This window comes from Loxodonta africana, chromosome 12 (assembly GCF_030014295.1).
Source record: "Loxodonta africana isolate mLoxAfr1 chromosome 12, mLoxAfr1.hap2, whole genome shotgun sequence".
Classification (NCBI taxonomy): domain Eukaryota; kingdom Metazoa; phylum Chordata; class Mammalia; order Proboscidea; family Elephantidae; genus Loxodonta; species Loxodonta africana.
The window spans coordinates 98,867,765-98,889,651 of NC_087353.1; the positions used below are offsets into that span (position 1 = coordinate 98,867,765).

The 21,887-nt window shown below is 47.4% G+C and overlaps 1 protein-coding gene across 5 annotated transcripts in view; it reads left to right on the forward strand.

The window, feature by feature from the left end:
* Positions 1 to 16,686, forward strand: part of ARPC1A (actin related protein 2/3 complex subunit 1A) — a 31,116-nt gene extending 14,430 nt beyond the window's left edge. For 4 of the 5 annotated variants that reach the window (XM_064296047.1, XM_064296049.1, XM_064296048.1 and 1 more), the window contains 8 exons: positions 208 to 430; positions 2,836 to 2,943; positions 5,222 to 5,434; positions 7,983 to 8,058; positions 8,270 to 8,463; positions 13,649 to 13,739; positions 14,601 to 14,746; positions 16,333 to 16,686. In XM_064296047.1, the coding sequence (XP_064152117.1) occupies positions 208 to 430; positions 2,836 to 2,943; positions 5,222 to 5,434; positions 7,983 to 8,058; positions 8,270 to 8,463; positions 13,649 to 13,739; positions 14,601 to 14,746; positions 16,333 to 16,339 (1,058 nt within the window). In that variant the 3' untranslated portion in view covers positions 16,340 to 16,686. The remainder of the gene's footprint in view (positions 1 to 207; positions 431 to 2,835; positions 2,944 to 5,221; positions 5,435 to 7,982; positions 8,059 to 8,269; positions 8,464 to 13,648; positions 13,740 to 14,600; positions 14,747 to 16,332) is intronic. The other variant, XM_010596281.3, reaches the window with a different exon arrangement.
* The last annotated feature ends 5,201 nt before the right edge of the window (positions 16,687 to 21,887 follow it).

Sequence of the window (21,887 nt, forward strand, 5' to 3'; positions counted from 1 at the left end):
TCCTCGTAGAGGATCCTGAGTCTTGGGGCCTTTGCAGGACAGCCATACCTTTGTGTGAGATGGTGCTCAGGACCGTAGGTGGGGAAAGGGTGGGACCAAGAGGAAGGCATCATGCTCGCTGGTCCCACCATGCCAGCGCCCACCTGCCTGTGCCCCAGACAGTTTCATTGACTGGGCAAAGATACTGATACCACATCTCACTTACAGGTATCGACTGGGCACCCAAGAGCGACCGCATCGTCACCTGCGGGGCAGACCGCAACGCCTACGTCTGGAGTCAGAAGGACGGTGTCTGGAAGCCCACGCTGGTGATCCTCAGAATTAATCGGGCAGCCACTTTTGTGAAGTGGTCGCCGCTAGAGAACAAATTTGCCGTGGGAAGTGGAGCACGGCTCATCTCTGTCTGTTACTTCGAGTCCGAAAATGACTGGTGAGCAATATAAGAACATATTTTCTCTGTCGAATTGTGTAGAGCTATGTATTTGGACTGCTGGGTTCTGGGGTTAGGCTTGGTATGAGACTTCCTGAGGCACCGTGTGAAGGCTTAATTATAACCAGTTTTTCCTCATCTGGAGCTTTATTTTCCTCTGAAATTCTTCATTCTCTGTAATTGAACGTTTTTCTTTCTCATGTGCACATCGAGCTGAGTCTCACGCCTTTCTCATTTATTATAGAGCAACTGTTAGTGTGTTTTGATCTACTAACGTGTTTGTTCTGTAAGATGGCACTGCTGTTCTCATTCTGTACTGCTCCAATTGCTGTTTCTTACTCTGATATGTAAATTATAAACTCAAAAGATTCTCAGTGCCCTGCGAAATCATTTGTCTCCCTACATCTATCTATTTAAAATATCTGGGATTCTTACAGACAACGTGTTATCCTTTCTTCAGCATTTATCTGCTAATCAAATCTACGTCTTGGTATAATATTTTACTTGTTTAAACCATTGGAGTAAAAATTCACCAGAATCTTGGAGGTGTGTTAGCCTGTTGTACTTCTATATAAATAATTTGCAGCCGAACAATTCAAACTACAAAGATTCATTTTTATGTCTAAATAACTTATTTTAACTATTCATTGCTTAAACAGGAAATAGCTCTGTTCTATCTGGCATGCATTCAGAAAGTACGACAAAGGTCCTTCAGCGTGGAATTGTCATCTTGTACAAAACTGCCAGTGTTTGTGTTTCCACTAAAAATAGCAGAGTACACATTACTCTTTGCATTAGTCTTGCTGTTTGCATTCTGCCGAAACAGTGAAAGGAGGCGATTACTTTGTTTCATTTTGTAATTGAAGAAAACCTCAGAAATTTTGACTCTTTGGAAAGGAAGTCAGAATTTACAAGATTGAATTATAAATTGACAGCTGCATTCTTCCTTCCAGCATGTGCAAAATAAGGCTCACAAACAGCTGCCCGCTGAAAATCATTGGAGGCCTGGCTGTAACGAGCACAGGAGAACCACACGTCATTAATAGGATGTCCCTGCAGGACGAGGCCTTCTGTCATCGCCTAACTCCTGCATTTATGGGGGAAATGTACTTCCTGGATAAGCTTCAACCTTAGTGATGGTTAACATTTTTATTCATTGAGAAATAGTTGAAAATATAGGTAAATTGGGCTTTACTATGGTACACAGTCTTGTAATTTGGACATGCTGTCTGCTCGGGAGAGTTTCTCAGCTACAGAATAATATTTCATTCCTACGATGTGAGTACATCCTTGACTTATAACGGATTTCACTTATGACCGTCTGTTTTGTTTTTTTTTTTACATCTTATCATTAGTAGTACGTACTACACACAGTGTTACAGCACGTAATTTGCTGATGTTATCATTCTCATGCCAACCCCCAAAGACAAAGATCAGATTTATAAAGATACCGATAATGAAAGACAATAATAACGAAAACTAAAAAAACAAATGAGCTCTTCAAGTTACATCAGAACCGACTTACAATGGCGTCATTGAAGCAGAGCCGCATCGCTCGTCAGGGACTGCCTGTGCTTCCAAACAGCCTCTCGGAAGCCTACGGCCGACTCACAGGAGCTGCTTTCATTTTGCTTGCCATTCTTTTATTTAAAGTTACTGCATTATAGGACAGTTCAGCATATTGTCTCTTTCAGAAAGATTTCTAAGCAAAAGATTCTGTAAAAAATAATTTTGCGTTCAGGAAAAGGCATTTGTCTCAATATTAGGTCTCTGAACTCTTGAACTCTCAGGTCTCTGAACTTGACTGCTTTTTAAACAGCAGTTTGGGGGCAGAAATTGAATTAGTTAAGTCAAAATAATGACTCTTTTTAGCCATAAATTATCTTTTTTTGGTGGAACTAGAGAACTCCCAGCAAGAGAGTCTGCTAATTCCTTAGTTGTAATTTCTCTGGAAAAAATAATAATTTGTAGCTTCATGGAGACTCGTAAAGGAGGTTAAGTATCTCACAAACCAAAGTTAACCCAAAATGAACTAACAAATCACTGAATATTTATAATAAAAATTCGAATAACTTTAAGCCTCAGTTTTTATCTCAAAGGCTAAAGTTGCATGTAACCTGAAACTCCACTGGGCAGTGCCAGAGTTGATCTGTAAGTTTGTTTACGAGTGAGGAGTCCCTGGTAGCTGGACAAGTTGAGAGCCCGCTGATCTGATAAGAATGTCAAAGCCTAACAGACAGACTGTTTGTGGTTCTTCTTTCTCTCTGTCCTTCAGAAATGCACCTTCTCACAGGCAGCCACCGTAAGAGCCACGCTGAGTCTTTTCAGCGACACGCATTTGTAGGTCATTTGGGAACTGTCGCTTGATGTGTAGATAAGTTAAAGTGGGTTTTCTCCTCCCACAGGTGGGTGAGCAAGCACATTAAGAAGCCAATCCGCTCCACGGTCCTCAGCTTGGACTGGCATCCCAACAACGTGTTGCTGGCAGCAGGCTCGTGCGACTTCAAGTGCAGGTGGGAACAGATGCGATTGGTAGGCCACCTTGAGCTGCTTTTTGTCTGCCTCTCAGCAAATAGGTGTAAGGTTCCTTTTCTTTGCCAGGTACTCCGCGAGGCCCTGCGCGAGACTCAGAGAGGACAGCCGCTTGTGGTCTAGAAAGGGGCTAAAATAAGGGCATAAGTCACTAAGTGGAATGCAGTGGACTCGGAGGCCCAGTAGGAGGGACTTCTAGTGTGGGGTCAGGAAGCTGTCCTCAGGCAGAGTATCGATGGTTTGGAGCGGAGCCTTAGTCTGCAAGTGTGTTCTCTCCCTCTCTCTCTCTCCATCTTTCTCAAATTATTTCTCATTTGATGTCCCAGGCAAACAAAAACAAAAAACCAAACCCAGTGCCATCGAGTCAATTCCGACTCATAGTGACCCTAGAGGACAGAGTAGATCTGCCCCACAGAGTTTCCAAGCAGCGCCTGTCAGATTCAAACTGCCGACCCTTTGGTTAGCAGCCGTAGCACTTAACCACTACGTCACCAGGGTTTCCAGATGTCCCAGGCAGCGGACTACAAATTCCAGAGTGAAACTAAGATCAACAAAGCATAGCTGAACCATGCGCTGCTGTGCCTTTTCCTTGAAAGCTTTTTGTGGTCGTTACCATGAGGCTGGAAGGAACACAGCCACTTCGCTCGGAGCTGTAGGAGTCTTACCACGTGATTGCGTTCGAAAGCTGTTCTTCATCGGGAAGGCTTGGGTTCCCTCCACCAGAAGCAAAGCAAATAAATGCTGTCTCGTGTTGACTCTGTGGTGGGTTGGGGAATGGCACGCATCTTTCTTCAATAGGCTATGTGGAGAACTTCCAGAAAACCTAGTGAGGAATGCCCAAGGGTGAAAAAAAGAGAGATGAGTGTGGGAGTTTGGCTGCAGGGATGGGGGTGCGATAGAATCAAGGTACTTCTTGGGAGACACTGGGAGATGATGGTAATTAAGTGAAACTCCTGTAGAGAAGTTGTATTGTACCAGTCAAGGCACAGAGACTTCTCTGGAGTCTTTCATATGCAGGATTTGTGTTGTTTGTATGTGTTGCTGGAGCATTCTCACTCCCTTGGGAGATGAAACTAGGTGGTACTAAGCCATACCACCTGAGTTCTCTTGACGTGTCTGAAAGTCTGGTTTTGAAAATAGGTTACAGTTCTTTTGCCTAATTATTAATTTCAGCAAATAAACTTTTCATTGACTCATAGTCATGTGGGTATGGGTTCATGCTGTCTGTACTCTCGAGTTAGTGGCTGAGAACCCAGCTCTCTTGGCCTCTGACCGCTGAAGGAACAGCCACTGAGGCTCCAGCTTCACGTCACCCAGTGTACAGATGCGCCTCTCCAGTGCCTGCCTCTTGCACCATCCTCGCTGTTATTTTGAGGGAAAATATCCTCAATCCTTCAGAGAGTCCTTAGTTCAGAAGTTGCTGAAGAGAGGAAGTTATACAAAGTAGAAATAGCTTTGGAGGGCAGAAGAGACTAAAGGGATAGATCCCCAGCTGTTCTCCTTTGTGCCTTCTCCTTCTCACCTCTGGGTTAGAATATCTGCACACAGAATTACAGAGACTGAGTGAGTTAGAAAGATACTGACAACACCAGGCTGGAAAGGCCCCGTCTTCATCTCAGACTACCTGCCACAAAGACTGGACAGTGGTCTGAGGGTCAGGGAAACCAAACCCTGCCCCCTGACCTCACTAGGGAGGGTCTGCCTACTCCTTCTCACTGGTGCCTTCCTTGGCTTTCTCTTTGGTCATCTCTTTCTTCAGATGGTTAATACCATTGGTTTGTTATGGGCCTAGATAGTTCCCTCTCACCTACCTTTTGATTGTATTGGCTTCCTTAAGCACTGTGTTGAGAATGATGGTGAGGTAGACAAGAAAAAAATGCCGTGATCATTTATCAAGGTCTGAAATGGGCAAGGGAGGGGTATGACAGCAAGCACCCCCCGCCACCATGAGTGCTCCCTGAGGGAAGGGCTTCTGTGTTCACTGCCTTAAGAGCCACTCACGTAGAGCTGTACCTGTGCATAGTAAGAGCTCCGTGAACATCTGTTGCTGAATACGGGTTTGCTGAGCTTGGAGTGGGGCCAGTAAACAGCCCTTAGAGCCATTCTTTGTCTCTTTGTGTATCTGAACTTGTCCATCATGTTTCGTTTTTATGAGTCAGTCTCTCTGTCCTGGGTTACCTGCCGGTAGCTCTGTGTGTCTGTTACTATCTACGTATCCTCATGTACTCTTTCCTCCTCTTCCTGCCTCCCACACTGTAGGGTGTTTTCTGCCTACATTAAAGAAGTGGATGAAAAGCCAGCCAGTACGCCATGGGGCAGCAAGATGCCTTTTGGTCAGCTGATGTCAGAGTTTGGTGGCAGTGGCACTGGTGGCTGGGTCCACGGGGTCAGCTTCTCTGCCAGCGGGAGCCGCCTGGCCTGGGTCAGCCACGACAGCACCGTGTCCGTTGCTGATGCCTCCAAAAGCGTGCAGTGAGTACTTGCTTCTTGCTTGGAGAGTGGGGAGCCGGGAAGAGGGGATTTCTCGCCAGCTGGGATGAGGAGGCTGCCATCCTTCCCTGGGTAGGAGGATAAGATACAAGCAAACACCCCAGCTAGACCTGCAGAGGCAGCCTCTCAGGTTTCAGCAACACATTGACAGCGTTCCTTTGAGGGGATTTTGAAGAGTCAGGTCTGTCTTCCAGAAACACTTCTTCATGGTAATGCTGATGGTGATTCCTTTGAGAAACACACCTGGCTTGCTACTGATAAAGAGCCCTTGAAAGGGGCCAATTAGCCTGTGATGGCATACCTCATTAAATGTCAGCCACCAGCCTTTAGTAGGGAGGCCTCTTCTCTCTGCATTCTGCGAGCAGTGACTCCATTATCAGACTCCCCTCCACGGTGCTTAGAAAGCCTCCATGCCCGTCCTCTAGAGTGTGCTGGGACAACCTGAATTGTGACAACTCGGGTACGAGTGGGTGCTGCCCAGCCTTAGGGGAAGAACATTGGCTATGTCGTCAGCCGTCGGGATTTCTCTCGGCTCATTTATAAGTCGGAGGAAGACAGAAGATTGGATTCTCTTTTTTCCCCCTTGTGAGTCTTTGTTCTTTCCTGTTGACTCCTTCCCCTTTGACAGCTAAAGGTGACTTGCCTTCAGAGGTTTTGTGCCTTGTTGGCCTGTGGGTCCAGAACCAGCCACTCCGGTCACTGACTCCCTCTGCTGCATGGTGGTAGCATTACATGAAGTGTTAAGAGATGATTTTTTTTCCTCACTAGATTGTGATTTTTTTTTTTTTTTCAATTTTATATTTTTGTTTCTTTAAAAACCAAAACTACTCATTATAAATAATGAAGTTTTCTAGAAGATTTCTATGCACATAGAAACCTGTTGCTGTCGATTGACTCATAGTGACTCTACAGGACAGAGTAGAACTGCCCCATAGGGTTTCCAAGGAGTGGCTGGTGGATTCTAACTGCCGACCTTTGTGGTTAGCAGCTGAGCTCTTAACCACTATGCCACCAGGGCTCCATGTGCATATAGGCACTCGTATATCTTTTCATTTTTAACACAAATGGGATTATATTATACAGTTCGTACAGTAATTTGCCTTTTGCCATTCAATAATTTTGATGCTATTTTGATGCCATAGTTGTTTGATATTTATACAGTTTATTGTAACACACAGTAGGCTCTTAAAATATGCTTTTTACAAAGCCACGTCTACCCTTCTATTAATTATTTGGCTTTTCTAAGACTTTAAATCAAGTTACGTCCTCCAGCCCTTCCCTTCTCAAACATAACTATTCACATAGTAAAAGCCAGGTATACCACATGAAGGGCTTGTGATAAGGGTTAGTCCTTTAATCTAATGCCGACTTATTAAGGGGTCTCCTGAGATACACAGAGTTAGCTTTCAAAACACATCATCTCTTGCATGAAGCTGGTGATTTTATTCATCAGCCAACGTGTTTCCCCACCACGTGCATGTAACCTCTTTGCCAGGCGCCAGAGCAAATACTTACTAACTACAGGTGGTCCTCACTTACGACATACTCGAGTTACGACAAACAGCACTTACGACCGTCAGGGTTTTTCTGTTGTTGTACATCTTACCATTAGAAATAATGTACTACATACAATGTTGTGGCTTGTAATTTGCTGATAACATCATATCTGTAAGTTTATATGTTATGTTTCCAACCCCCAAAGACAAAGATCGGATTTATAAAGATGCTGGTAATAAAAGGTACAATGCCGAAAACTTAAAAAAAAGTGAGATACTCAACTTATGTCAGAACCAACTTACTAGGAATCATTAGAACGGAACCCCGTCATAAGTCGGGGACTACCTGTATATACATGTGTACATATATTGTATATGCACCCCCAGCCCATTTGAGTGTGAGCTCCTGGCCTGTGTCTTATTCATCTTGGCGGCCCCAGAGCCTGACCTGGTGCCTGCAGAGAACAGAGACTAGGCTGTCAATAACTGTGTGGTCCCCGCCCGCGAGGAGCTCAGGGCGAGCCCAGATGAGGAGAGGAGAACAGAATAAGGCATTCAGTCCTGAGCGATCATGACAATAAGAACTTTAGGAGAGAAGAGAAAGGAGAAGCCATTTGAGGCTGAAGTGGTCCAGGAGTGGTTCACGGAGGTGATAAGTCAGAGCCAAGCTCCAAAGACTGGGGCCGACTTTGCGTGAGAGGAGTGGAGACACACCATGAGGGGAGGGCATGGGAGCAGAGGCAGAGAGCAGGGAAAGAACAAGGCCCTTTGCCCTGAGTGGGCAGGCTCCCAGGAGAGGCAGCACATGGGCTGCAGAGAGCACCGCAGGTCTCAGTTTCTGAAGGTTCGTTACCCCTGGGCCATCCATACTTGAGATTCCTGAAAGTACAGTTCATGGGACTCCTTTTAAACATAAGTATTCGTTTATATTGCAGAAGCCTCCCATAAGAATGGGTGCTTTGTCATCTTTTGTGCCTGTAAAAAAGTCGTGTGGTCTCTTTCAACCCTGGTTTAACAAGTGTTCTTGTGTTCAGAGTTGCAACTCTGAAGACAGAGTTCCTGCCGCTCCTGAGTGTATCCTTTGTCTCGGAGAACAGCGTCGTGGCTGCTGTGAGTATTTGCCTTCGTTATTCCTCACAGTACACTGTATACGACTCCAGAACGGGAACAGTGCGTGCTCTGTGGCACCAGCACAAAGTAGAACAGCTTTTTAGGAGAAACAGAACAAGCTTTTGAGAATAGGAGATGCCTGCAGGGGGAACTCTGAGGGCTTGGTAGGCGGGTAGCGTGCGCTCCCAGGCTGACCGGGATCTTGTTCCAGGGCCATGACTGCTGCCCAATGCTCTTTAACTACGACGACCGTGGCTGCTTGACCTTCGTCTCCAAACTTGACATCCCGAAACAGAGCATTCAGCGCAACATGTCAGCTATGGAGCGCTTCCGCAACATGGACAAGAGGGCTACCACCGAGGACCGCAACACGGCCTTGGAGACGCTGCACCAGAACAGCATCACGTAGGTGCCACAGGCTCCCAGGGCCCCCTGGGTGCCCTGTAGCCAGGGCCACTGACCGCCTGTAGAGGACGGTCAGGGGAACAAGACGCCCTTCTTCCCCTCTGTGTTCCCTGACCGGGTCCCGCTGAAAGCTGTCTGTGCTGCAGGCCAGACGTCCATCCAGGAAAGAACAGTGAGGAGTCTGTGTCCTCCTGACAGTGGGCTCTTGTCTTCAGGTGGTGGCAGTGAAGTGCCAGCTGTGATCCTTCCCTCGAGGTGTGGATGGCACAGTGCACCCAGATGAGGAGTGCACATCCCCATGCAGGCCATGAGGTGCCGTGGTCAGTGAGCACAGCCTCTTCCTAGCGTTCACCTTCTCAGAAACGTCACTGAGAACGCAAGGAGATCTTCCTGAAAGCCAGGCCTATGCCTCTGCTAGCGAACACGGCCCAGGAAGGATGGTTAGCTCTGGTTTGAGGAGGCAGTTCCAGCTGTCACTTCACCCAGGGTTTTCAAGTAACAGCAACACTGAGAAGATCGTTTAATTAGAGAAACAGAACTCCTTAGCATCATTAGGACAAAGCTAAGGTGTCTTTTTTTTTTTTTTTTTTTAATTGTGCTTTAAGTGAAAGTTTACAAATCAAGTCAGTCTCTCCTACAAAAACCTACACACGCTTTGCCATATACTCCCAGTTGCCCTCCCCCAGTGAGACAGCACACTCCTTCTCTCCACCCTGTTTTTCCGTGTCCATTCAGCCAGCTTCTGTCCCCCTTGCCCCTCACATCTCCCCTCCAGGGACAGGAGCTGTACACGTAGTCTCATATGTCTACTTGATCCAAGAAGCCCACTCCACACCAGTATCGTTTTCTATCTTATAGTCCAGTCCAATCTCTGTCTGAAGAGTTGGCTTTGGGAATGGTTCCTGCCTTGGCCTAACAGGAGGTCTGGGGACCACGACCTCCAGGTTCCTTCTGGTCTCAGTCTGATCATTAATTCTGGTCTTTTTACGAGAATTTGGGGTCTGCATCCCACTGTTCTCCTGCTCCCTCAGGGGTTCTCTGTTGTGTTCCCTGTCAGGGCAGTCATGGATTGTAGCCAGGCACCATCTAGTTCTTCTGGTCTCAGGATGATGTTGTCTCTGGTTCATGTGGCCCCTTCTGTCTCTTGGGCTCATAATTACCTTGTGTCCTTGGTGTTCTTCATTTTCCTTTGATCCAGGTGGGTTGAGACTCATTGATGCATCTTAGATGGCTGCTTGCTAGCGTTTAAGACCCCAGACGCCACTCTCCAAAATGGGATGCAGAATGTTTTCTTAATAGATTTTATTATGCCAATTGACTTAGACGTCCCCTGAAGCCATGGTCCCCAAACCGCCACCTCTGCTACGCTGGCCTTCGAAGCATTCGGTTTATTCAGGAAACTTCTTTGCTTTTGGTTTAGTCCAGGTGTGCTGACCTTGTCTGTATTGTGTGTTGTCTTTCCCTTCACCTAAATTAGTTCTTGTCTACTATCTGCTTAGTGAATCCCCGTCTCTCTCCCTCCCTCCCTGCCTGCTCTTGTAACTATCAAAGAATATTTTCTTCTCTGTTTAAACTATTTCTTGAGCTTTTATAATAATGATCTTATACAATATTTGTCCTTTTGCAACTGACTAATTTCACTCATCATAATGCCTTCCAGATTCCACTAAGAAGCCTCTTGACTGATATTTCACAAGGCTTATGTGATCATATAAGATAGTAGAATTGTGTGTGATCCAGAAAGTTGTTTTTTTTTTTTAATCTAGAGGAGAAATGCAATTTTTTTCTAGTTTTTTTTTTTTAATTTTTTTTTACTGTACTTTAGATGAAGGTTTACAGAGCAAACTAGTTTCTCATTAAACAATTAATACACATGTTGTTTTGTGACATTGGTTGTCAACCCCACAACATGTCAACACTCTTCCCTTCTTGACCCTGGGTTCCCCATTACCAGCTTTCCAGTCCCCTTCTGCCTTCTTGTCCTTGCCCATGGGCTGGTGTGCCCCTTTAGTCTCATTTTGCTTTATGGGCCTGTCTAATCTTTAGCTGAAGGGTGAACCTCAGGAGTGACTTCATTACTGAGCTATAGGGGCATCTGGGGGTGCAATATAGTTTTGATATTTGAAAATTGTTGTGTTCAGAGTTAGGTACCATAGGATTTGTTCGTTTTGACGAGGCCTTTTGTGTTGAGAGATTTTTATTGTGATAGCAGAAGGGATAATGGAAATCTCTATAGATAGTCTCTTTGAGAGAATTGTTATTAAATGTAGATTGTACTTTTCCTGATGCTTAGTGGAAAAGACAGCTGGACTTAAAATGCATGTGCTGTCTTGAAGTAAGAATGCAAAGGCATAACAAACTTACCTTTTCTTCATACTCTTCAAGTTTCTCTGTCTTGAATGACTTTGACAGTTATTTCTTGAGTTTCTCTTATATTTCTATGCAGACTATGTACTAGGTAGGAAACAACTCTCATTGACTCTCTGAGACTTTTGGGCTAAAAGTAGAAAAACAAAAAGGGCAAAGAGGACTTAATTTCTACAAATAAAAGTAAACATTCCAATTTGCAAGGGTTAGCAAACTTTTTCTGTAAAGGACCAGATAGTAAACATTTTAGGCTTTGAGAGGCCATACAGTCTGTGTTGCAACTATCTCAACTCAGATGTTGTAGCGCAGAGACAACCTAGACACTATGGAAATGACTGAGAATGGCCATGTTCCATGTTAACAGACACTGAAATTTTAATTCCACGTACTTTTCACGTGTCATGAAACAATATTCTTTTTTTTCCCCCCAACCATTTAAAGATCTAAAAACCATTCTTAGCTCACAGCCATACAAAAACAGGCACTGCACAACCCAGTCATAAAGTGGGCAAAGGACTTGAATAGACATTTCACCAAAGAGGACATTCGAATGGCCACCAAACACATGAAAAGATGCTCAGCATCATTAGCCATCAGAGAGACGCAAATCAAAACCACACCGAGATACCATTTTACTCCTACTAGACGGCTATGACAAAAAAAAGAAACAGAGCAAGATAACAAATGTTGGTGAGGATGTGGGGAAATTGAAATACCCGCTGCTGGTGGGAACACAAAACGGTAGAGCCATTGTGGAAAACAGTGTGGTGGTTCCTCAGAAAACTAAAACTAGAACTGCCACATGACCCAGCAATTCCACTCCTAGGTATGTATGCAAAAGACTTAAAAGTAGAGACTCAAGCACAGACATGTACACCAGTGTTCACTGCAGCTCTATTCACAATAGCCGAAAGGTGGAAACAACCTAAATGCCCATCAGCAGATGAATGGATGAACAAAACAATGGAATACTCCTGAGCCGGTAGGAGAAATGCAGTCCCAATACACACTACAGTATGCATGGAGCTGGAAGACATTATGCTGAGTGAAATAAATCAATCACAAAAGGAGAAATATTGTATGACCTCACGTACATAAAAAGACAAGAAAGAGCAAATGTATAGAGACCGAAGTTTATTAGTGGTTACCAGGGGCGAGAGGGAGGGGGAAAAGGTAGGATAACGGTGATGGAAAAATTGCATTGATTAAGGGTAGGGTTACACAGGTACTTATTGTAATTGCTGTCAATAAATTGCACACCTGTAAAAAGTTGAATTGGCAAAAATTGTATGATAGACATATTTACAATAATGACCAAAAAAAAAGAATAGTTGCTGAGGCTGCTTGTGTACAGGCAACATCTCATGGAATTTGGTTCCTCGATTTGGAGGTTTAGGGTCATGGCTCCATAGGACGTTCCAGCTAATTGGCCTGATAACGTGTTCAGTGCTTCTCTTCTACCTCTTAGTTCATCATGTAGGGCCTGGGGTCTTAAAAGCTTGCAAACAGCCATCGAAGGCATAACAGTAGGTCTGTGTTTACTTGGAGCAACAGGGGAAGAGTCAGGAATAGGAGGAGGATATCGAATGTGTGGCTAACTGCCTCCATGAACAACTGCCTCCTTTGCCATGAGAACCAAAGAACTGGATGGTGCCCTCCTACCATTACTGAATATTTTGATCAAAGATTCCATAGAATAATCCTGATTAAAAGGGGAAAAATGCAGAATACAATTTCAAAATTTCATGGACTCTAGACTTTCTAGAGCCATGGAAGGTGGAAGAATCCCTGAAACTATTGCTCTGGGATAATCTTTAAATCTTAAACCAAAAATATCCCCTGAAGTCATGTTAAAACTGAATAATAGTTTAGCTTAACTAGTAAAAAAGGTCTACCTTGAACATTATGCTCTTCTAAGATCTATCTATAGGGGATCAAATTGATAACAGCAACTCGAAAGATTAGATAGGAACCTTAGGGTGCAGTGAGTTTATGCAATGGGAGAGGAACAACTCAGAAAAGGAGAGAATGGTTGCACAACTTGAAGAATGTAATCAATGTCACTAAATGGTACATGTAGAAACTGGTGCATGTTTTTCTGTATGTATCCTCAACAATAAAATAAATAAAATTATATTTTAAAAAAAAGTAAATAAAAATCAGGTACTGCAGGTCACGGTTTGTCCTCTGTGCCCTAGAGGGGTAAGTTCTAGACATCTCAGAAGACAGAAAAATGCTGTCTGAGCTCTAGACTCAATTCACTGTAAGTTTTTCAGGTAATTAGGCTAGGATAAGCTGTTGCATTTACCTCTTCCTCTGCTTGGGTAGGCTGGAATCTTGTGGAGTGTGTGTCTGCCTGTTGCTAGCATGTATGATTATTAATTTCAAGCACAAGGAAGGCTCTGTGTCCTGGCCATCTTGGGGGTGTTTTGGGAGTTTTTGTTTGGAGCCATGGGATTTCAGTCATGCTTCCTCGTGCCTCTAGTTAAAAAATTGTTTCCATTCCAGTCACTGCTCCCGTCCTGCCCATCCGTGGGGGGGCCTTTGGCATGCTGCGTGGTCTGGATTATCCTGCTTCTCCAGGTCACCTTAGATAATGCAGCTTCTTAACCTTCCCCGTACTCAGTCTTTCCTTTTCTGGACATCCAGTAATAAAGCTCCCTTTGGATGTTTTCTCATGCTGCCTCAGTTGATGGACCACGTGATATGCAGGGGCTGACAGATAACCCATTCCCTAAGCTTCCGGCGGTGCTGTCAGTCAGGAGGGCTGCCGCTCCCTGTCACCGCCCACCTCACGATCTGTTTTCGTCTTTTTCAGTCAAGTGTCTATCTATGAGGTGGACAAACAGGATTGTCGTAAATTCTGCACTACTGGCATCGATGGAGCCATGACAATTTGGGATTTCAAGGTATTTTCTCCCTTTCAGAACACATCTTGTTTGTGTTAAAACTCTTACTGTGAGAAAAAAGTTCCTTGTTTCTTGGAACATCAGAAATACAGAGTATTTAAAAAAAAAAACAATGATTAAGAGCTAGACTGCTAACCAAAAGGTCAGCAGTTGGCATCCACCAGCCGCTCCTTGGAAACCCTAGGGGGCAGTTCTAGTGTGTCCTGTAGTGTTGCTGTGAGTCAGAATCACTCAACGGCACATAACAACAACAGACTATAGTTCTCTTTAAACCTGGAAATTACTAGCAGGAAGAAACCACATTTTCCTCAATGAGACAGCATACATGCTTTTAGGTGTCCACTTACTCACTGAGGAAAAAATCGAGTGCTTTTTTGGGAGCAGGCCCTATGTTGGGCACCAACCTAAGTGTAACTGGATAGACAGTTTCACAGTTTCCACTAATTTAATTAACATTCAGGAAGTGCCTGGTGACAGGGACTCAGGATATGGAAGTGAAGGAAATGAAACCCTTGCCCTTGAGGGGTTTGTCTGGTGGAAGAGAGAGGTCAGTACCTGGTACAGGGTGGGGGGATAGGTGGAGCCCCAGAAGAGAAGGCATGGCCTTTGTTTTTACACTGAGGAAATTGGGGGTGTCTTAGGGTTCTCTAGAGAAACAAAACCAGTAAGATACATAAAGAGAGAGAGATTTATTTTTTGAGGAATTGGCTCACGTGATTGTGGGGGCCGGCAAGTCCAAAATCCGCAGGTCAGGCAACGGACTGGGAATTCTAGCAGTCTTGGGAGAGAAATTCTGGCAAGATGTCTGTTTATAGTCTGGAGGCAAAATGCTTCAGGAAACCTCCCTTTTTGCTCTTAAAGCCTTCAAGTGTTTGGATGAGGCCCGCCCACATTTTGGACCGTCATCTGCTTTACTTGAGGCCAACTGATTTAATCATATGTAACTACTTCATAACAACATCTAGACTAGCGTTTGACCAAACCATTGGGTACCACAGCCCAGCCAGGTAACACGTAAAATTCACCCATCGGAGGGCTGCATCTGGAGCTGCAGTGGGGGGTTGCTGGGAGGGAAGGTGGGGAGAAAGGAGAGGAGAGCAGCCTAAGCTCTCTCTAAGCAGCGTGGGCCAGGCCAGCACAGAGCTAAGAGGGTGCATGTGGCATTCACGGGCCTGCTATGGCGTGGGTCCTACGGAAACAGGAGCTGGAACCAGAAAAAGGAGCCATGACGTGGCCAAGGCGAGGAGGTAGGGCTTGATGGAGACACTCAAGGCCTGTCACAGAACCTCAGGAGAAAGCAGAGGTTGGAGGTGTAATGGCCCGGACTGGCAGTGGGGAGTCCAGAGAACAAGTAATGAGGAGTGAACTCCAGCAGTGGCAGAGGGTGTGGCCAGAGGTTCTGGACTGGGGCCAGAGGTTCTGGACTGGAGCCAGATTTAGGAGGCCAAATGGAGGACATAGTGACCAGACCAAACCAGTTGCCATCAAGTGTATTCTGACTCATGGCAACCCCATGAGTGGCTAAGTAGAACTGTGCTCCATAGGGTTTTCAATGGCTGATATTTTGGCAGTAGATTGCCGGGCCTTTCTTCCGAGGCACCTCTGGGTAGACGGCCTTTTGGTTAGCAGCTGATCACATTAACCATTTAGTTGCACCATCCAGGGACTCAAAGGCACAGTGACAGTGAGGGACAAATCCATAAGGACTTGACTGTCTCTAGGTTGGGGGTTGGGTGGGTGGCAGGCCTCTCACTGAGATAAGGAACCAGGGAGGAGCAGCAGGAGTTGGAGAGGAAGCTCCTCTGTGTGGCTTTAAATTTATTTCTCCTGGTTGTTAACCTCCCAAGCAGGCAGACACTTACACAGTTTTTTCCCTACCTGTGCGTTTCTGGGAATCCCTGGTGGTGCAGTGGTTAAGAGCTATGACTGCTAACCAAAAGGTCAGCAGTTCAAATCCACCAGGCACTCCTTGGAAACCCTATGGGGCAGTTCTACTCAGTCCTGTAGGGTCACTATGAGCCAGAGTCAACTCGATGGCAACAGGTTTGGTTTTTGGGTTCAGGGCAGTTACTGGCAGTGATAGGAAATCTTTCTCACGTGTCCCTAACCCAGCCCTCCATTTCCTCAACCCTTCAGGTCCAGTCCCTCTCTCTCCTCTCGCACTGGTACATGCTAGGGAGGCCCAGTGTATTTGCCTCTTGTAGCAAACCTCTGAGCACCTGCTCTGTGGATTGCCTGGCTGGCTGGAGGGTCCCTGCCATTAGGTGTTTAGAATGCAAAGAGGAGGGACCACACGCTTAAAAGCTGTGGCCCAGATAGGACATGCCGCCTGGCCTAGAACTGCAGGGAAATGTGCCAGGAGCCCTAGGGGCTGGGGCGATGGACAGGGAACATACAGGCCTGAAGGGGCTAGCAGAAGGCCAAGACCTGGGAGAGCTGGTCACAGAGGAGGGGGCAGGGTCACACGGGCAGGGGCTGCACCTCAGCCGAGCAGAGGGTGTCATAGTGTAGTACAGTGTGGTACAGTGAGTATAGTGCAGTGTATGAGCAGACAGTCTTAAGCAATTATCTGTGTTTCTCTGCCTTCTTCAAGACTTTAGAGTCTTCTATCCAGGGCCTTCGGATAATGTGAAGCTGAGCAAACGTCCAAGATTGATCTAGCATGACAAACAGCGACTGACTGCCTCCCTGCCCGCAAGAAACACTGAAAACATGTATCGTGCAAATACTGTGTGTGTGTTTTTGTTTGAATATAATTGGTGAAAGTGTTGGGTTGTTTTTTTAAAGCAGCAGTGAATTTTTTTTTTTTTTTTTTTTTAGGCTGCTCCATTCTTGACCAAAGCTTCTCTTTAAGTAGTTTATGTTGGAAAATTGTCACACTGACTTAAAGGAAGGGGGGAGGTATGTAAGTTGTCTGTTAGAAAATGAAATAAAAATACTGAATGTGTTTTTGGTTTTGTCTCCTTATACTATTTCCATTTTTAATAGAAAAACATGGGTAAATTATTGTAAACTTAATTATTGGGTAAACTATATTTTTTTCTTTAGAGAAAGGAGAGCTGCTTTTATTCTTAGTTTCTCAAATTGTACCCTCCTACACAAGCTTTGGAGTCCCTGTCTGGGGCAGAGAGTTATGTACTCAGCTGCTAACTGAAAGGTTGGAGGTTCAGGTCCACCCAGAGGCACCTCAGAAGAAAGGCCTGGCTACCTACGTCCAAAAAATCTGCCATTGAAAACCCTATGGAGCACAGTTCTACCCTGACACACATGGGGTCACTGTGAGTCGGAATCAACTCAGTGGCAACTGTTTTTATACAATCTTTAGCCAAAAGAAGCATTTACTGAATGCTGTCAGAATTACAGAAACCCTGGTGGCGTAGTGGTTAAGTGCTACGGCTGCTAACCAAAGGGCCTGGCAGTTTGAATCTGCCAGGCACTCCTTGGAAACTCTACTGGGCAGTTCTACTCTGTCCTGTAGGGTCGCTATGGGTCGGAATCGACTCGACGGCACTGGGTTTGATCTTTGTTTGGTCAGAATTACAGGACTTCGGCAAAGTAGGCGACCTGTTCCCATTTTGCGAATGAGGCGGCAGAGCATCCCACTGTCACTAAGCATCCGTCATTTCCAAATGGGAGCCTGCTCTTCAAGGCCCTGTGTCTGGCTGTGCCCTGTGCCCACAGCAGGGGGAGCCACTGTACAGTGCACTGCCAAGGGCGTGCTGCCAGTGAGTGGGCAGGTGGAGGGAAAAGGGAAGAGGTTGTAATCACGGTGGAGAAGGCTGTTAAGCCAAATTTATTTTCATCATAATTAGACATGAAGTTTGACATTCCAAGGCTGAGATTCTTGAAGGGTACAAACAAATACAAGTGAAGAGCAAAATAAATAAACACAGGGTCACATTGAGCTTGGCGAGGCTCTCAGTCTCACTGACACATGGCCATGGCACCTTTGCCAGAGCCCTGGCTGGAACAGCTAAGCATGCTCCTGCTGGGCGAGTGGCGGGGGGGATGTCATTGAAACCACTAGGAGGTGGCCCCTCTGTTGGATGACACCTGGTAGGGTTTCATTATAGACCTGAAGTCCTCAGTTGAAGTGACCCGAAGAGGCAGTCCTGTGGCTTGGGAGGGCGGTGTGTGCCAGGGTTGACTTTGCCATCAGAAGACCAGTCTTTGGGGGCGAGGCCTGGGATGTGGAATGTGAAGCATGTTGCAGGCTCAGCCTGGGGAAACATCTGCCTCCCGGGGCTTTGGCCACCTTACCTGTGCCTGTGGCCTCGGGAGGAAAGCAAGGGCTTTCCCCTCTTCTCTCCTGCTAACAGTTATCAAGTGGCGATCTCAGCCAAAGGGCCTTGGCCCCTGTTCTGGGCTAGGCACATGACCCTGTTCTGGCCAATGAGATAAAGGGGGCGTTTGCTGAGGGCCCCTGAGAAAGGTTTTCTCCACCTAGGCCAGCCCATTGCTTTCTTGCCGTTGAAGTGCCTGGAGCTTGGCTGCCATTTTGTGACCGGGAGGCAATAAGGCCAGTGCAGTAAGGAAGAAGGTGCAGAAAGACAGAACCTTGGTGACCTGAAAACACTGCACCACCCTGGACTGCCTTCAAGGAGCCCTAGTGGCACAGTGGTTAAAGTGTTTGGCTGCTAACTGAAAGGCCAGCGGTTTGAACCCGTCAGCCTCTCCACAAGAGAAAGATGTGGCAGTCTGCTTCTGTAAAGATTTAAAAAACCCGTTGCCGTCGAGTTGATTCCAACTCATAGTGATCTTATAGGACAGAGTAGAACTGCCCCATAGGGTTTCCTAGGAATGGCTGGTGGATTCAAACTGCTGACCTGTTGGTTAGTAGCCGAGTTCTTAACCACTGCGCCACTGTAAAGATTACAGCCTTGGAAATCCTATGGGGCAGTTCAGCTCTGTCCTATAGAGTGGCTGTGAATCGGAATCAACTCCGCGCGGCCCCTCCGAGTCAGCCAGCCCAGATGTGTCATGGTCCTGGGTGTGGACTGAACCTCCTGAAACGGGGAGTGCAGCATCTTCATCCTAGGCCTGCTTGACACAGGTTCCAGGAAGACACAGAAAGCTCTCCAAGTTGTTCTGGGAACTCCAGATGAGATCCTTCGATGCCCAAGGCTAAGTGCTGCTTTACTTAAGGGTTATAAGACTCAGCCCCTGGCGGAGCCATTTGAAATAATGCCTCCATCGCTTCCGGGTTCCAGGCTTCATAAAAATGGTGTGGGGGGCAGGGCGGTGTCTGACCTCTAACTTCACAAGGGGGAAGGAGAATCAAGATCAGCAGCCCAAGGCTGATTCCTGTGAGACCAAGGTCTGACACGCGTCCTCTCTCCACCATCTTTACCAGTTCTGACACCAACTGTCCCTCCCATGGCACTCTACTCTGCTGGTTTACATAATTCACTGCAATGGCCCCTGGGAACTCACAGACAGTACTCAAAATTATGGGGTTTATTAGGGAAGTAACAGGTTACGGGAGACCTCGTGGCACAGTGGTTAAGAGCTATGGCGGCCAACAGAAATGTTGGCAGTTCGAATCCACCAGCTGTTCCTTGGAAACCCTGTGGCAGTTCTGCTCTGTTCTATAGGGTCGCCCTGAGTCAGAATCGACGACAACAGGTTGGGTTTGGTTTAACAGGTTACAATTAAGGTTCAGGAATGCTCAGGATACAATTCTACCAGGTCAGCCTCTTTTCTGCTGTGCCCACAGGCACGCCTCTGTGGCCCTCAGCCTCGGCCCTGCTCAGGCAAATGTTACAAAGCTCTTTTAGCTCTGCTGATAAGTGCCCAAAGGCACCCCACCCCACCAGCAAGCCTCAGCTGAAGGCCCTCAGCTGTAGCTCTGTGGATCAGTAAATCTAGCTCCACCATGTGCCCTGGAGGCACCCTACTCCACCAGCAAGTCTCCTGCCCAAAGGCACTCAGTTTTATCACTCCACGGGCCAGGAAGACTTTGTACCATCTCCTGCCGCCATTTCTCTGCCACTGCTTCTCACCGTCTTCAGTGTTAAATCCCTCTCTCTCTCTCTGTCTCCTGGTTCCAGGAGCTTCTCAATGCAGGGTTCCACTCTGTGCCTGGCTATTCCTCCTTGGTGGTGGTGAGATCCTTCTTTGCTCTGGAATTGGCTTTCATTTTAAGCCTTGTGGGATGGCAAAACTGACCAATCCCCTCGTCAGGGCTCCAAGCACATGAGCATGGTCCTACCCAATCGTTTGGTGGGAGTTATAAGACCACAGCGAGACAGGCCACACCAAAGCATCCCATCACACTGCAGTCTTAACTTCCCCATCCATGGGTCTTCCCACCACCACGACAGCCTGCCTGCCATCTCCTGGCTTTGCCAAGGAGTGAGCCCCACTGTACAGATGGGGAAACCCAGGCACTGCCAGAGGAAGGACCTGCCTGGGGCCACACTACCAGTCAAGTGGCAGAACCAGGATTGGATTCAGTGTTCTGACACCACCTGTTCACTCATTCACTCATCATTCAACGGATGTGTACTGAGTGCCTCCTACAATCCAAGCACTCTTCTTACAGGCACCAGGGAGAGTGGGGATGGGCAGTACAAACAGGGGTTCTGCTCACCTGGAGCTTGTGAGTCTTCTTTTCATCAAATCAAGCTATCTACTCAGTTCAGTTTCCACAGTTCGGAAAAGGGGGATCCTCAAAGTATGTGTATTTTTTAGGATGCTTTTGGTGATGGGTAACAGAAAAACTCAAACCAGATTAAAAATAGAGTAGATGTATGGCTCACGTATCTCAGACCTCCCTCGGGTTGCAGGTTTGGCTTTGAGGCTGGCCAGTAGCAGGCTGGTAAGGGCTTCGGTCATTTCTCAGGCATTCTCTTCACTCTCCTGTGCTGGCTTCATACTTGGGCCAGCTTCCCTTGCAGCTATTCCACAGCCCTGTTCAGATTCATGCAGCTCACCCAGAAGACAGGAAAGGGCTTCTTACCCCTCCATCATCCACCAGAAGTTCTGGGCTTTGCTCTGATTGGCCGTCTTAGGTCATAAGCTCAGGAACTGGGTTAGGCCACTCAGGGCACACCACCAAGTCAGTCCCACCTGGGGTCGTTCCCTGGGCATCTACAAGGGGTAGACAGGAAGCCAGGGAAGCAACGTCAGTGTCACTTGTCGCCATGGGGGATGCCAGCACAAACCATGTGAAACAGTTTTGTTTAAACTAAAGCCATCTCCCGGCTTTGCCACCGCTGCAAGAACAGCAGGATGGGGACCCTGGATAGCAGCCCTTCAGTGTCCCCTCAGTGCCGGGAGGGCTCATGGTCATAAAAATTTCAGCTGAGGTTTATTGAGCGCCTACTGTGTGTGCTCACTGTGCAGGTGCGCACCATCAGCTGCTGCCTGGCTGCCTGGGGTGAGATGGGCCCGAGAGAGATGCCTGAGGAGGTGCAACCTAGCAGGGTTTTCGCCAAGGTCTCCTCCATCTGCCTGGCCTCCTGACCACTGATGAGGCAGGGGGTGGGGATGGGAAGACCCCTGGAGACCACCTGATCCAAGACCAAATTTATGTGCCTGCAAGGACAGCCCCCCCTCACCTACTTAAAAGAGTGAAGCACGTTGCTGTGCAAGAAGTTAGAATTGTAATCGGGGGGGGGGGGCTGGCGCGCAACCCTGCCCGGGCCAGCACCCCGGTTTGCGGTGGTTTGTGGTGAGGACAACGGACTGGGAGGGCTGCCGGGGGCTGTCGTGGCCACACCTGCGGGGCCAGCACCCGCAAAGGGATCACCACACAGAGAAGGGATGTCCCCTCCCCAGGCTGGGCGCCGAGGCCTGCAGACACCCTACAGGCTGCTCGGTCACTAGTGAGGGCTCGAGGAGCCCGCCGTCCGGGCTCGGCAGCCGCGGCTCTGGGTCCCCTGCGCGGTCCTCCCTGGGGGATCCGGAGGCGTGCGCCCTGCCCAGTTCCCCCACCGCCCCAGGTTCCCGCCCTGCTGCTACTCAGGCCACCACCCTCTCTCCCAGCCTCAGTTTCCCCACCATAACGGGGAGGGGCGATCGCAGTCGGTTCTGGGCGCCTCGGGCCCCGACGCCACGGACGGAGCCGGCCCTGCGCTCCCGAACCGGGGGTGGGCGGGGCCGGGAGCTGTTGGTGACCTGGCCTCGCCCCTGGCCCCGCCCCCG